The sequence below is a fragment of the Monocercomonoides exilis genome, assembly GCF_001643675.1.
Source record: "Monocercomonoides exilis strain PA203 chromosome Unknown scaffold26-1319188, whole genome shotgun sequence".
NCBI classification, from domain to species: domain Eukaryota; phylum Preaxostyla; order Oxymonadida; family Polymastigidae; genus Monocercomonoides; species Monocercomonoides exilis.
The window spans coordinates 651,239-667,749 of NW_027150571.1; the positions used below are offsets into that span (position 1 = coordinate 651,239).

The 16,511-nt window shown below is 37.3% G+C and overlaps 4 protein-coding genes across 4 annotated transcripts; 2 read left to right on the top strand and 2 right to left on the bottom strand.

The window, feature by feature from the left end:
• Positions 1-3,529: 3,529 nt before the first annotated feature.
• On the top strand, positions 3,530-8,231 carry MONOS_12432 (uncharacterized protein). The gene is made up of 2 exons (XM_067865052.1): positions 3,530-3,679; positions 3,785-8,231. The coding sequence occupies exons 1-2, from the start codon at positions 3,548-3,550 to the stop codon at positions 7,784-7,786; spliced, it is 4,134 nt and encodes a 1,377-aa protein (XP_067726291.1). The 5' UTR covers positions 3,530-3,547; the 3' UTR covers positions 7,787-8,231.
• Positions 8,065-9,712, bottom strand: MONOS_12434 (uncharacterized protein). The gene is made up of 6 exons (XM_067865053.1): positions 9,610-9,712; positions 9,530-9,543; positions 9,289-9,485; positions 8,897-9,235; positions 8,683-8,802; positions 8,065-8,511 (listed from the first exon to the last, which is right to left on the bottom strand). Coding segments are annotated over exons 1-6 (816 nt in total). The 5' UTR covers positions 9,612-9,712; the 3' UTR covers positions 8,065-8,367.
• A 106-nt stretch (positions 9,713-9,818) lies between these two features.
• Positions 9,819-14,837, top strand: MONOS_12435 (uncharacterized protein; the record flags this gene model as incomplete). The annotated part of the gene is made up of 1 exon (XM_067865054.1): positions 9,819-14,837. The coding sequence occupies one exon, from the start codon at positions 9,819-9,821 to the stop codon at positions 14,835-14,837; it is 5,019 nt and encodes a 1,672-aa protein (XP_067726293.1).
• Positions 14,838-15,102: 265 nt separating this feature from the next.
• Positions 15,103-16,259, bottom strand: MONOS_12436 (putative p24 family protein beta-1). Its single transcript, XM_067865055.1, has 5 exons — positions 16,048-16,259; positions 15,813-15,987; positions 15,639-15,758; positions 15,458-15,570; positions 15,103-15,342 (listed from the first exon to the last, which is right to left on the bottom strand). Exons 1-5 carry the CDS (start codon positions 16,213-16,215, stop codon positions 15,328-15,330), a joined length of 591 nt encoding a protein of 196 aa, XP_067726294.1. The 5' UTR covers positions 16,216-16,259; the 3' UTR covers positions 15,103-15,327.
• Positions 16,260-16,511: the final 252 nt, after the last annotated feature.

Consider the following 16,511-nt stretch of genomic DNA (forward strand, 5'->3'; position numbering starts at 1 on the left):
GAAACAAAATTTATGAAACAAACAAACAAACAAACAAACAAACAAACAAACAAACAAACAAACAAACAAACAAACAAACAAAAAAAGATTCATTTTTAAAAACGCTTCAAAAATAATAAAACAATACACTTTTGCGAAAATTATTTTATTTTCTAATAATTATCATTTTCTTTGCTTGAAATCAATTTCATTCAACGAAAAAAGAATGGATATTCATTTTTCTTAACAATTTTCAAATTAAAACTGAATACATCATTTAAATACTCATTATCTTCTTTCTCATTAAAAAATGGCAGACGAATAACACAATTTTTTCATTATCAATCTTTGTTATAGAAATCGAAATGAAATCATTTAAATTTCATTAAATACAACATCATTTTCATTATCTACGAGCAAATCGGCAAATGCAATTCCAAAGATGTTGTCAAGTCATTATTTATGAAATAAATTTTCATAAAAATCATTTGAAATTTCTCAACAATCATCTGCTAAGAGCCGGAAATAATTTGAAAGAAGTCAAAAAGAAGTTATTTTATTTTGACTTTGCTCTCAATCTTCTTCGTGCTCTCTTCAAACGGCGCATACGCTTCTTTCTCCACTGAAATACAAAATGGAAAAAAATAAAGAAAATTACTTCAAAAAATCAAAAATAAAAATCCTCACCGATTCAAAACAAAAAAGAATATATCTATATTTCAAAAAACATCATCAAAAATCAATGATCACATTTATATACCTTTGCACGCATTTTTCAGAAATTTCAGTGCCAGCCGACTTTTGGAATATGCAGATCAATTAAACCATCAAATTATTTGTCAAATAATTTCCAATTTTTATTCTTATTATTTAAAAAATGGAAGGAATAATTGGAAGATTTTTTCTTACACCTCTTATGCATTCAATTATATATTCAAAGGTCAACTGGGATGAACCTTCTATGAGACTTAGATTATTTGTCTCATTTTTCGTTTTGCAAATTCTTGTTTTATGTGGATATATATACATGTATTTTCAAATGAAAAAAGAAGATGATAAAGAAAAAAACATACCAACAGTTGTATCTTATTTGTATGCTCTTCTTTTTTGATTATTTTCTGAATTCTTTTTTCTTTTCCAGTTTCCAGCAAAAATGCTTAAAGAGTCTCAAAGAATATGATGTGGACGAGTTGATAAAGCATGTTAAGCGACTATTTCTTGGATCAATAGGAACTGGTGTTATGACATATTTCATGAAAGATGCGGTCCCACTTCTTCTGCATATTGTATCAATTCCATTTGCGTTTATTCATTCTCCGCTTGTTCAAATTTTTATATTCCATGAGAACATTTCTCGACCATTTGATCCATATACATTCTTTGATCAACTTATGGATTCACTTGTCAATGCGAGAGGAACCATTAATAAACTTCGAATGCCAGAAATAAATCCAGAAGTTGAAAAAGCAAATAAATTTAATAGAAAATCAGAAGTTGAAGGAATTGAATTGAAGACATCTTCTGTTGTTTCGGAAAACGAAAAAATAAACAAAAATTCAAAAAGTGTTTCTGATAAGAATAATATCAGAAATAATACTCGACAACAAAAGAAAAAACAACATTGACGTTTTGCCAATATTACATATTAGATATATTTTTTTGTTTTTATCTTTTGCTATTTTAAGATTTGCAAAGGTATTTGCATTTTACAATTTTGTTTAGTAATCATTATTTAATAATGGGTTAAATTTTTGGGTTCGCTTTGTTTCATGGCTGCTTGGGATGTTGACCTGGATAAACGGTCAATAGGACCATTTCAAATTGGCATGACAGTGTATGAGGCCCACATGAGTATTCAGCGAAATCCGGATATTCAATCATGCAACATTATTTATCATGAAGAAGCACCATTTGCTGTTCCGTTGATATTTTTTCTAAGAAAAGAAGGAATTAGGCTCGAATTTGATAGCGTGTCTCAAGTCCTTGTTCGAATTGTTGTTACAGAACCTAAAGCAGTAACTCTTTCATATGAAAGTATTGAAATTTTCTTTCTATATTTTATTCAGTGTATTTAATCATAAAAATGTATTTGATTATATGTTAAAATTGAAATTAACAGACAATGTTTTTTCGGGTCCTGCATGCGAGACTACAATGGATTTAGTTTATCTTCTTTTTCGAAGAACCATTTTGGGAAAATTAGATAAAGAAAGCAACATTTATGAACTTCCATATCCAAATTTGTCTTTTATGTTTTATATTCCCCCAGAGTTTCATAGTGATTATGAAGGAATGAATTTCAACGTTACAACTTCAAAAGGAATATCTCCTTTATGCACATCCATGATAATGAAAGCTTCACGCCCTGATAAGCTTGCTTCACCGCGAGTGAGAGTTGTCGTATGTTCATATTCATATACATGTTTATTTTTATTTTTATTTTTTTTTTATTAACTGATGTGATATTAATATCAATTAAATAGCCAGGAGTTGGAGTCTTTTTTAATGAAGAAATGATTTCTGGATCAGAAAAATCAAAAAATATCCCAATGAACACACCATGCATTCTTCTTGGAGACACGTTGCAAACAGTCGTAACATTTCTTGGAGCGCCTGATCGTTCATATGTCCCACCAAATCAACAGTCACATTCAGCCTGGAAAGAGAAAGAGAAGGAGCGTGCAGATAAGCGAAGTGCCGAAGACGAGGGCAAGCAGGAGAAACAAAAAGATAGCGGCTTTGCACCATTTGTACCACATGCAACGCACTCTGCTGCGCCAGTTGCCAAAGGAAAAGGAGCCGCTATTTCTCTTTCTGCTCTTCTTTCTCCGCTTTCCATTGGCAGTGCTCCGATCTCAGAGGATTCAAATGCCTCGCTCTCCCCGTCGTTTTTCTACAACTACTTCCGCTATGGCATCGATGTCTACTTCAGCGGAGCAACACAGCGTGTGCAGAAGATCATCCTGCACAGCAACTTGCCTGGCCACCCGGACTTCTGCGTGTACTCAAAGTGCGGCTTTGTGGTGGAGTGGGGGAAAGCAGGAGAGAGAGATGACAGCGAAAGAGAAGAAGAAGAAGAAGAAGAAGGAGAAAGTGACAGCGACAGCGACAGAGGAAGAGAAAACAAAGGCAAGAAATCTGAGAAAGAAAAGCAGTCTTCGTCTTGCTCTCCATCTGAGTCGAAATCTGATACAGTCATAACAGAATTATCTCATAGAGATGATCTGATTTGCTTTTCAGCATCTAAAACCCTTCCTGCCCCTGTAGTCAATTCACGCCCCTCGACCGTTCATCCTTTTGGCACTTCATATTCTTTTGGCTTTGCTTGTGGAGTTATCTTTGAAGTGACCAAAAATGGATTTATCACTTCAGTCTGCATCTTTGAATGAATGCGACATTTTTGTTTGTGTTGGCAATTATTTTTTCTTTTCTTTTATTTTTTTAATTTATATTTTCATTTCATCTTTATGATTTTTTTGTGTAACATTTTTTCTTTGAAAATGAATACAATCAATTCTTTCAGAAATAATTGATCAAAAAGTGACCCGTTATTGTAAGAAAACGGTTTATGAATAGAAAAACTTCTATAAACTCCACTTCACAAAAAGTACTTCCGAAACAAAGTTCAAGTGCTAAAATCCCAACAGTATCTGCTTCATTGCCAAAGGCTAAATCTACTTCTAAGGAAGTGGAACCAATGGTTTTAACAATATTTTTAAATGATAATAATTTATATTGTTACCATAAATTTTCAAATATATTAACTTCTTTAATTTATATTAATTAATATATAACGAACAAATAGGCACCTGCAAATTCTGATGAAGTTAAAGTACAACAAGAATTGCCTAAATCAACAAATCCTCCACAACAAGCTCCAAATCCAAAACAACAAGCAAAACAGGCAAAAGCTGAGGAAGAGATTTTGAAGCCTCCATATCTTCCGAAAGAAAAAAATGTACAACAAATGGCAGAAGCCAAAACAACTCCAAAAAATGAAGAGAAACAACCATTTCAAAACCAGAAAGAAAATGCTGAAGGTAAAAAAGAAGATAAATCCCAAGTTGAAAAGGAGGAACCAAAGAAAATTACATCTTCAAATGATGTTTCAAAAGTCCAAGATGATATTAATGCAGTTGCGTCAAAAATAGATTCAATTTTGAAAAAAAAGCACGAAAAATCTCAAAAAGCAAAGGAAGAGATTGAGAAACACAGAGAAGAGAAACTTTCCAAGCTTTCAGAGTTACGAGCACAGGGAAAAATGGGCAACATTGGAGAAGGTGATCAATCGCTAAAGCCAGAACCCGAACCACAACCAAAGACAATCGAGGAATATGTCAAGCGCCATTTGGAATCAGCATCTGTGCAACTGTTCCATTACATGTACCGAGCAGAGGAAGAAAAGAAACGCCTGTTGAAAGAAGCAGCCGAGAGGAAGTCTGTCATCACAGAGCTTCAGAAAGTGTCTCGTATTGAGAAAGAAAAAGAGCAGTTCCACAGGCGGAAGGAGGAGTTTTCAGAGGCGCGCAGCGCGAAGCAGCGGTGGGAAGAGTATGCGCTGCTTCTGTCTGAAGAGTCGGCGACGCTGGAGCACATCGCGACGGAGCTCGACCAGCTGGCCACGTCGTCTGCCTCTTTGCACGAGGGCTTTCTGAACGAGGCGCTTTCACTGGGCCTCTCACTGCGGGGCCAGTGCGACCTGAATGTGTCCGTGAGGCGGCAGGAGCGGCTGGGGAGGAAGGGAGAGTACCAGGAGATCCCGTCGTTTCTGGTGGAGCGGCTGTGCGAGAGAGAGGTGGAGACGGCGTGGAAGGATGTGGACGCACTGGTGAAGAAGGTGATGCAGCAGCAGCAAGAGAAGAAGAGGAAGGAAGGGAAGGAAGGAGGGAGAGGAATGCTGAGGGAATCTGTGAAACTGAGCAGTTCTCAAACAGAACTGGCGAAGAAAGGAGAATTGGAAGAAGGAGCAGAAAAGACTGAGGAGCAGAAAGGAGGGGAACGGAGAAACGGAGAATTAGTGAAAGTTGTCAGAAGAAAGAAAACGAGAAAGGCAGAAGAAAAAGAAGCAGGAGTGTCGACAGAACAGAATGAGGAGAAAAAGGAAGGAGAAGCAAATGAAGAAGCACAAGAAGGAAGCGACAAACAGACTGAAAACGGAGTGAAAGAAGTTAAACCAGAAGAAAAGACTGAAACAAAAGAGACTAATGAAGCAGTCAAAAAGGAAGAAGGAGCAGTAGAAGAAGCAAAAACAGAGGGCGAAGAAGAAAAAAGAGAAGCAGAGGAAGGTGAAGAAGAGGAATGTCTTTCGTATGAGTTTGACGATGAGCTTATCAGTGCTGCCTTGAAGCGCCATCCGCACCGCATCTTGTCGTCAGCGCAGCTGAAAGAGCGTATTTCGAAGAAGAAGGCGGTTGTTGAGGCAGAAGTGAGTCCATCGAAGCGGGCGAGGCTGAGTGAGCAGGGTGTGGCAGACAGCAAAGAGATCGAGCGGAAGAAGCTGATTGAGCGGAGGGCAGAGAAGAGGAAGATTTATGCAGAGCTGTCGAGGCAACTCATCCGCCCTGCTTCTTCTTCGCCGACAGCACATGCTCATCCAAATGCACCAAATGCACAGAAATCTGCTGGAAAGACAAAAGAAGCACAAAAAGCAGGGAGCAAACAGGAAGAGAGAGGAGGGAACAAAGAGACGAATGAGCAAGGGACAGAAGCAAATGCAGAAGAGAGGAGTTTTGCAGAGCCAGCAAGAAATGCCAGTTCGAAAGAGGGACATGGAAGAGACTGCAGATGCGGTGCACATTCAAACACAAACTCGACTTCTGCGCTGACTGCCAACAAAGGAGCACTTCCTCCTCTCAAAAGAACCCCTTCTGGAAGCGGATCATCATCATCATCATCTTCTTCTTCTTCCTCTTCTTCTTCCTCTTCTTCTTCTGCTTCATCAGCAATCACCTCTCCAATGCATCTGTCTCCTTCTTCTCATGCTCGCACTCCGTCTCCCTCACAAGGCATTTCTCCGAAGCGCATCACATCTTCTTCTTCTTCTTCTGTCTCAAAACAGCCACGTGCTATTTCTCCGTTCTATTCGACAAATATTACTTCTTCTTCTTCTTCTTCTGCCTCTGCTTCTGCTGCTATTTCCAATGCAGACATTCAGACAGCAGCGAAGGAAGAGCTGGAGAATGTGCAGAAGACGCTGCAGCGGCTGAAGCAGTTTCAGCTGGAGAAGGCGATGAGGGAGAAGAAGAGAAAAGAGAGTGAAAGGAAGCAGATGGAGGCGCTGGAGAAAGAATTGAATGAAGCAGCAGAGAAGAGGAAGAAAGAAGAGGCAGAACGGCAGGAGAGGATTAAGAAGGAGAGGGAAGAAAGAGCAGCGAAGAGGAAGAAGGAGGCAGAGGAGAGGAGGAAGCTGATGGAGGAGCTGGCAAGGCAAGAGAGCGAGGAGAAGAAGAAGAGGAAGACACCCCTTTATTTGCAGATGGCAGAGCAATTTGAGGAGAAAGAGAAGGAGAACAAGAGGAAAGCGGAGGAAGAGAAGAAGAAGGTGATTCAAGAACAGCTGAAGCCTATGGACTTTAATGAACTGAAGCAGTTTGAGAAGAAAGTGGAAGAGGAGATGAAGAAGAAAGAGGAAGAGAAGAAGAAGAAGAGAAAAGAGGAAGAGGAGCAGCAGAGGAAGGCGTATGAGGAAGAGACGCAGCAGCTGACCTATATGCAGGCGAAGACCCGGTTTGCGCTTTTGATGGAGTCAGAAGACAAGATGCAGAAGACGAAGTATCAGCGAGAGAAAGAGGAGCAGAGGAGGAAGAGGGAGAGGCTGAATCAGTTTGGGCATTATGTGCAGGAGACGATAACATTTGCGGTGGACGAGGAGAAAAAGAAGGAGAGGGAAGAAAGGGTGAAGAAGCTGACGAAGCCGAGCGATCCGAAGAATTGGAAGGAGGAGAGGAAGAGGAAGAAGGAGAAGGTGGTTCTGAGGGAGGGGAAGAAGAAGGCGATGGGAGGAACGAAAGGAGAGGCAAAGGAAGAAGACAAAGTGAAAGGAGGAGAAGAAGATGGAGAAGGAAAAGAGAAAAGTGTAGAGGGAGAGGAAAAGACGAAGAAAGAAGAAGGAGAAGGAGAAGGAGAAGGAGAAGAGGAAGAGAAGGAAAGAGATGAATCAAACTCGGAAGATGAGAAGGAGAAAGAAGAAGATGATGAAAAAGACGAAGAATCAGAAGAATCAGAAGAATCAGAAGAAGAAGAGGGAGGAAAGAAAAAGAGAAGCAAGCAGAAAAAGGCAGAAGATTCAGAAGAAGAAGAAGAAGATGATGATGATAATGAAGAAAATGAGTCAGATTTCAAAGATGAATCAGAAGAAGAGTCAGAAGAGAGAAATGCAGCTGGAAGGAAAGCGAAAGGAAAGGCACAGAAGAAAGGAGGGAAGAGAAGCAGCAAAGAAGAAGAAGATGAGGATGAGGAAGAGGAAGAGGAAGAAGATAATGATAAGGAAAGAAGTGAAAGTGAGAGAGACAGAACAGAAGAAGAAGAAGAAGATGATGAAGATGATGATGAGCCGAGATCAAAGAAGAGAAGCAACAGAAGGAATGAGACAGAAAGTGAAGAAGAAGAAGAAGAAGAAGAAGATGATGATGATAATAGAAGTGAAGAAGAAAGCGATGAACCGCAAAGGAAACAGAAGAAGAATGGAAGGAAAGGAAGAGGCAGAAGCGAAGAAGAGGAAGAAGAAGAAAAACAAGAAGATGATGAAGACAAAGAAGAAGAGGATGATGAAGGAGAAAGAGAAGAAGAAGGAGAAGAAGACGATTAAGAAGTTCATTTCCACTTGCGATAATTTTTTGTTTGCCGTTTAAATGAAACAACCACACCTCATTTTCCACCTCACAATAACAGCGCCATGTTGCTTTCCTCTTTCTCATTCTTTCATTTTCTGTTTGAATTGCACTTGTTTGACTTCGTTTGCTCATGTTTATCCAATTCTTTTTTGCCTCAAGTTTTGCGTTAAAACATCACTTTATCTTATTTTATTAATTTAATTTTAGTTTTAATTTTTGTTTATTTTGATGATGCCATTAGAAGAGCTTATTATTATTATTATTATTTGCTCAAACTGTTTCTTTTCTTCTTTCTTCTTTTTTTTACTTTTAAATTTTGTGAGATTTCTGTTGAAATGCTGTCACACGAAATTGCTTCTCATTTTCAATTCACCAAAATAAAATAAAATAAAATAAAAAATAAAAAGAAATAAAGACAAATGAAATGATTGAAAAATAAACTGAAAAATTTCAAACTGAAAATAATATTAATAACAAAATCACATAAACACATACAAAATGTGAAGAAATGAATATCAAATGAAATGTTTTGAATCAAAAACAAAGCAAATTAAAATCAGCTTGTTTTTATCTTCTGATTGCGTTTACGAAGGCATCTGACACAAGGATTGGGAGGGTAAATAAGCACAAAGGTGTGTATCATCAGAGGAATACACAGCACAACCCACACCCAAAGGAACACAGGAACAGGAAAGATACTCTGCGGAATGGAAGAGGAATGAAGTCAATGAGATATCATTGGAATTATTTATTAAAGAAAAGAAAACAAAAGAAAATTTGACAAAAAAAAGTATAATTTGAAATAATCTTTTCAGATGAACACACAAAAAAAAAAAAAAAAAAAAAAAAAAAAAAAAGGTAAATAACACACTTGATGTGATATTGCATAACATTCTGATGCATCGTCAGTCTTTTGAATAAAATAAAATCCATAAAATGTGCAAATGTTGTCTGGACAGTCAATTTCATCCACAGTCTCCATATCCATTGTCTTTATAAAACATAAACCAATTTTGTATTAAAAATCAAATCAAATGATATATTTTTTTTCAAAAAAATATAACACAAAAAATTAAACAACACACTCCATTTTCGATCCTAACAGTCGTAGAAGGAAGAGAACAAGCATTTGTTGAAGAAGTGGCAGTTATAAGATTTTCACCATGTGACGTGTTAAACGCAATTACTCCTGTGAAGCCTGCTGGGATATTTTGAGTTTGCAAATACTTTTTATCTCTCAAACAATTAACTTCCAAAGGGCAAGTCGTTGGATTAGTTACATCAATAAGAATTCTACTTTTGTAGTTTGTGAAAATAGGTGTTGGCAAATCGGACAAATCATATATCTCCTTCACGTCACTTACAAGCATATTTTCCTCTGGAAATTTACCTGCAATGACATGGCAACCACCAACAAGCTCAATCTATTGAGCAAAGTTTGAAATTTTAAAAATAATACGAAAAGTATTTGACAAACATGACTTGAATAATCTGGTTCAGATAAAACAAAAAATTCATCCTCCTTCTCATTTAGATTAACAACAGTTTCTTTTGTAATTCCTCTAATTATCATTCCGACGACAAAAACCACAATATAAATTACAATCAAACAAATGTAGTAAATAATATTTCCTATGACATTCTCCTTGGGATATTTTATCGAATTATAAGGCTCTTTTATTACAATTAGCTGTAACAGATAAAACAAAAAAGAATACCTTTTGGTTCAACCCTATTTTAACAAAAAAGAAAAAATTTCCTATGCATAACAGATGAAATTTTTAACATATAATCACACATTATTTTAGATTAAATATATATATTAACAAATAATCCTTTTTTGACAAGAAATATCTGTTTGCCAATTATTCAGAAATGAAAAATAACTTCTTCTTTTTTATCTAAAAATGGTATTTTGATCACATCTGAACCATCATTTTCTTTATTTCCTTTTATATGAGTTATATCTCGAATATTAAAAGGAATTTGTTATTTGTATGCGGAGAGATGTTCATATTATTGATTTTAATAAATTTGATTGAGGGACAATCACACAATAACGGTTTAGTTCAACAACAACTCCATTCAAATGAAAATTCACAGGATCTTGAAGAACACAATTTTATGACTCCACAAAACGAAGATTCTTCATTTCAAGATTCATTTTATCTTCACTTTCCTTCGACTCCAGCAGGGTTTCAAACATCATATTACAGAGAAACTCCAATAACTTCATTAAATCAGCCTCATCAAAGTTATTCAAGCTTATTACAAACAACAGAAGAAAGCAATCAACGAACGCTAACAAATTCTCATTCTTCAGAGCATTTGGAATTACTAGACGATGTTTCAGCATTTACTAATTTAAACGCTTTGAATGATCGAGTTAGTCTTGATGCTCAAAGTCCACATCACATTCAAACATTATCCACTCCACTTACCTCAGATGGAAGATTTTCGCAAGAAACGCAACCTGCTTTATTTTTTGATACACCCGGATGGGAAACAACAGCGTTTCGTTCAACTTCTTCAATTCTTGATCCTCATACACCTCTTTCTGCTTTGTCTCCTTCGACGTTGGAGAGGCCTATTTCATACTCTGATTTTGATTCAACATTCACTCCATCAGCACCCTTTTCTTCAGCGTCACGTACACTTCCACCCTCTTTCGCTGTATTTTCGTCTTCTCCCCCACAACAACTACAAGGCGCTGTACCAAGCCAACCATATGTAAGACATCCTACAAACTTGATGCACTCAGAGAAATCCTGCGACGGTGACGAAAGGGCTTCCAACGAAGAGCCAATGGAAAGCACTCAAAACTCTGAGAACGCAGGTGGCTCAATGCCGCTTCGCGAAGGAGGTGCAGACGAAGATGGCGAAGATGAAAGTGAAGATGCGATCATGCCACCGCCTGGTCTAGACAACCTCACTGACTCGCCATACTTCGACTCCTGTGTGTCCACACCAGCACAGAGCACGCCTTCCTTCCAGCAGTCTCCGCTGGGCCTTTCGGCTTCCGCACATTCAAACACCGAAGGAGTGAATGGAAGAGGAGGAAGTGGAGTGAATGGAGGAAACGAAGCAGATGAAAGCAGAAGGAGCAGAGGCACGCCTGGTTCTGTGTTCAACATGCTGCACACATCCAGCGAAAGAACACGCACAGGCACAGTTGACGAGCTGAGCCCTTCTCCTTCTCTTTCGCCTTCTTCTCAGCCATTCTCGTTGCTCCCTCCTTCAGTGCAGTCATCACCTTCTCTTGTTCAATCATTGCACATGGGCTCTTTCTCCTCCTTTGCACATGCATCATTCATGTCTTCTATTCAACCCACTTCCTTTGCTCTTCCTGATATGCTGATGCCAACTTCTGATTCTTCTCTTTCATCATCGTCATCAGCATCAGCATCATCTTCTTCGTCATTGTCTTCTTCTTCTTCTTCCTCATCACCATCCACCTCTGCTTCTTCTCCTTCCTCCTCCATCTCTCCCTTCCAGTCAGCACTCTCAGTCACTTCTTCTTCTTCCTCTCCTTCATTCTACACACCTTCACTGAACACCCTCCAGGCTATCCAATCGTCATACACGGTCTTAACACCTTCTTTCCCCCACTCTTCTCAAAGCCCTCTTGCCATTCCTCAGCTAACTGTGTTTGAGCAACCTTCTCAGACACAAATGCAGTTGCAGAATGAAACACAACAAAGTTCTTCTTCTTCTTCCTCTTCTTCTTCTCCTTCTTCTCTTCAAAGCTTGGCTGCTTCTTTTCCCTCTCCTTCTTCTTTGTCTACATCATCTCCATCTTCTCTTTCCTCTTGTTCTTCCTCCATCTCTTCCTCTTCTTCTCTCTCTCCTTCTTCTCTGTCTTCTGCTGCTGACACGATTTCACTGGTTGAATTGTCTGCTTCTGCTGATATTCCTCTTCTCACTCAAATTGAAACAAATACACCAGACAATGATGAAGAAATGAAGAAGAAAAGAGAAAATGAAAAGAAAAATGAAGAAAGCGAAAAAACTGATAGGGAAAATAAAGAAACGAATGAAAAAGGAAAAGAAGAGAATAAAAAAGAAGCAAAAAACAGAAAAGAAAATCAATCACAACAGCAAAAACAACAAAGAAAACAAAACACTTCACAAAATGATGTTCCATTGATTTCTGATTCATCGAATATGTCATCTTCTTCCTCTTCCTCTTCCTCTTCTTCTAATATCACATCTTCATCATCTTCTTCATCTTCTTCATCAACATCTTCTTCTTCACAACATAGCAACAAAACACCCAAAGACAAGCAAACGTCAGAAAACAAACAAGAAGCAGAGTCCAATCAGAAGACAAAAGCAGAAGCTGAACAGAAAATGAATTCGAATGCAAATTCGAATGTGAATTCGAAGAAGAAGAAGAAAAACAAGAAGAATGCAAAGGAAGAGATAACAGAAAAACAACAAAAGGAGAATCAGAAGACACAAAATTCAACTTCTTCTTCTTCCTCTTCCTCTTCCTCTTCCTCTTCCTCTTCTCTTTCCTCCTCTCTTTCTGCTATAACCACACCCCCAACCTTCCAATTGTCTTCATCATCAAACACATCACACACAAACAATCAACAAAAGCAGCAACAAAAGAAGAAGAACAATGACAACAAGAATAAAGATAAAGCCAGTCATAGTGCACATAATGCACATGACAGTACATCTGATTCATCATCATCATCTTCTTCTTCTTCTCCTCCTTCTTCCTCTCCCTCTTCCTCTTCCTCTTCCTCCTACTCCTCCTCTTCCACTAACACCCACTCTCTTTCTGTTCTATCAAACATTCCTTCTTCTCAGCCACCTCTCTTAGCTTCTCCCAGACAAACACGCACAACAACTTCTTCTTCTGCTTCTTCTTCTTCATCTTCTTCATCCTCCTCTTCTTCCTCTTCTCCTTCAACTCTATCTCCTTCTTCTCTTTCCTCCTCCTCCTCCTCCTCTCCCTCTTCTTCTCCTTCCTCTCCTCTCATCTCTCTCCCCAGCACTCCCACCAGACAACCACCCATCCTCTCTGACTCTGTCTCTGTCCCTTCTGAACCTCTTATCCAGCACACACCAAAGATACAGCCGAAACCACTGGCAAACACAAGAATATCAACGAACACACCAACAAGAAGAGGAGAGAGAGAAAGAGAAAGAGGAGAAAGAGGAGAAAGAGAAAGAGAAGAGATGGAAGAATTTGTGTCTTATTATTCATCACTTTCGAATCCAGCACAGTCAATTACTTCTTCTTCCTCTCCTTCCTCTTCCATTTCTTCTCCTTCCTCCTCTTCTTCCTCTTCTCCTTCCTCCTTCTTCTCTTCCTCCTCTTCCTCATCCCCCAGACACCACCCTCGTCTTTCCTCTTATCTCCAGCAGACAATCACCTCTTCTCTGCCTCTTCTGGCTGCCCCTGTCATTTCTGCCTCTTATTCGCCTGCTTCTGCTTCGCCTCATTCAGCGGCGAGTGGGCTGTTAAGTATGAATAATAATAATAATAATAATAATAATAATAACAATATTGTTGGCATCGCCAGATCCAATTCTCGTTCTTCTCTGAATTCGCCTTCTCATTCGCGTCGTCCGCTTTTGGACTCTTCTTATTCCACCTCATATTCCGCTCCTCTCCTCTCTCATCCTTCTTCTTCTGCTTCTGCATCTTCTTCTTCTTCCTCTTCCTCTTCTTCTTCAAAACACACACCAAAAGGCATTCGAACAACTTCTTCAATAGGAACATCACCTTCTTCCTCTTCTTCCTCCTCTCCCTCTCTCTCTTCTTCTTCTTCCTCCTCCTCCTCATCTTCTTCTGCTTTACTCACTTCTCCTTCTCCTTCTCCTTCTCCTCCTTCTTTGTCTGGCTTTGCATTGCCTTCGCTTCCTGACAAAACAGAAAATTCTCCTCGTGTCAAATCAAAAGGGAATATGAAACTGTCTCCTCGTCATTTGCAAGAGCCTTCTTCTTCTTCTTCTTCTTCTCCCTCCTCCTCCTCCTCCTCTTCTCTTTCTTCTTCTTCTTCTTCTTCTGTTTCATCATCCACTTCTTCTTCTTCTTCCTCTTCTCTTCCAGACAACACATTCATAGACACCATCTCCTTCTCTTCTTCCTCTTCTGCTTCTTCTGTTTCATTGAAGAAGAATAAGAAGCCAGTGAAATTGGGAGGAAGAGAAGGAAGAAATGAAGAAGGAGAAGGAGAAGATGAAGAAGATGAGGAAGGAGAAGGAGAAGACGAAGAGAGGAGGAAAGGGAAAGAAGACGGAGCAGGAGGAGGAAAAGGGAAGAAGAAGAAAACGAGGCAAAACAAAGGGAAAAATGCTGTTTCATCAGAAATTCATCACTTGCATTCGGATTCTGCTTCTTCTTCTGCTTCTTCTTCTGTTGTTGACAGAGGAACAGGAAGAGAAGGAGGAAGAGAAGGAGGAGAAAGAAAAGGAAGGGAAGAAGGAAGAGAAGGAGAACAGAAGAAGAATGAGAAGAAGAACAAACCAATTGGACAAAAGGGGAAGAACGGATTGGAAATGAATGTGAAACAAGAAGGAGGAGGAGAGAAAGAGAAAGAGAAAGAGAAAGAGAAAGAGAAAGGAAAAGAGAAAGAGAAAGAAGAGAAAGAGAAAGAGAATGAAATGTATGTATTTAAAGAGGAAAGCAGTCAGCTTCAGAGAGAAAAGAGGAAGAAACAGAAAGGAAAGAAAGAAGGAACAACAACAACAACAACAACAGCAATAAATGTTATGAATGAAGAAAAGAAGAATGAAAACAAAAGAGAAGAAGAAGAAGAAGAAAGAGAAAGAGAAAGAGAAGAAAGAGAAAGAGAAAGAGAAGAAGATGAACATTCAACAGGAATAAGTCGCAAAAGAGTTAAAACAAAGCAGATTAGTTCAAAAAGAGCTAATAATAATAATAATAATAGTAACAATGATAAGAATAAGGATAAGAACAAGAACAAGAATAAGAAGATTGTCATTTCAGCATCTGTTTTAGTTGTGCTTATGCTGTTTGTATCTGTGGGATATGTCTTGTTGCGTTGATCATTTTTATAATGATTGAAATAATAATGGTAATAATAATAATAATATTTATTTATTAAAGAAAATAATTTTATTATTTTCATTTTTATTTTTAATTTTTAATTTTCATTTTTTATTTTCATTTGACAGTTTTTATTGATTTTATTTTATTTTATTTTATTTTATTTTTCTTTTTTTCCTGAAATAAAATTTGTAATTTCGCCTTTTGTTTTCAGACTTTGTTAATTGTCGCCTCAAAAAAATTAAAAACAACGCGATTTCATTTGAGATATTAAACGAATGCTTCGATTTTTGTTGTTTTATTCTGATTGTCAAAAATATGATGAGAATTAATCCTTTGATTTATTTCACAAAGAAAAGATTAAATGTTAACTCTGTTGGATATTTGAGGTATTCACGCATGAACACTTTTATCTCTTAAACATACAAATAAAAACAAGGAAATGGAAAGAAATCAAACAAAAAGTGTATTTTGTGAATTGTAAGTGTGTCAAATTGAATGTGACTGTTATTGCGAATGGAGAAATGAAGGATATGTATTTTTTTAATAAATTAAATGGAATAATAATATTTTATAGAAAATAATATTAAATTTCCAAAAATTAACAAAGAATGCACACTCGTTTTTCGAACAAGTCATGAAAATATTTGGCATGCCAAAGACAAACTCCAACAACTACAAAAAATTGAACAATGCTCCATATGATTAAGCTCCGACTGGTCCTTCTACTCACTAAAGAATTAGTATTTCCAAAATATCAAAGGCTCTTGTCATTTGAAATGGAACAAAATGGAACACACATTCACTTCTTGCTCTTTCTCTTATTTGCAACCTTTCTTGCTCCGAAGCCATCGCGTCAACGTCAACAACAAGATTATATACCAACTTTTCTGTTTCGTTAAATGTAGAAGAGCCCTTTCCTACAAGAATTTTTTTTTTGAAACATGAACTTAAATCAAAATTATTTCTCAAACCTCCAAATTGTGATTCAAGAATAAATTTATCCAATGCCAGACTCACAAGTTTTTCTCCATAAGCCGCTTTTGAAGAAAATCCAAAACGATAAAGTCCGGATGTTTTTGCTGTAATGTTAAAGACTTCATTTGACGAGCGAGAGAAAAATTCACTTTGATCATTTGGTGATTTTATCTAAGAAAGATTTGCGAATAATATTCATAAGAAATCGAAAAACTTTCAGTTGAAACACACTTCAAACTCAACCATCATGTTCCCGCCTTTCACAACCTGCATATGACCAGTTATTTGAGACTTCTCATCATACTCTTCATAAAAATAAACATCTGATCGAGGTTTCACCGTAAACAAAAATGAATTGGCGTTATGCAAAAATATGAACAAAAATAATGTTCCCAGCATAATTCCTATGCAAAATAAAAATCTCGATAAAAAGCAAAATAATTAATGGGAACCAAAAGTGTTCAGTTGATATTTTTTCGACGTTATTAATTAAATTCAAACTTATTATGCTTTCAGAAAAAGAATAAACCAACCATCTCATTTTCCAGAAGATAATTAAAAATGTTTTTTTTTATGTTTCGAACTGAACATTGTCAATTTTCTGTATTCACATTCATAAATATCATTATAATTCTTATGCCATGAATTTGACAATTTCAAACTTCAAATGAAAATATTTTTTGAAAAATATTTTC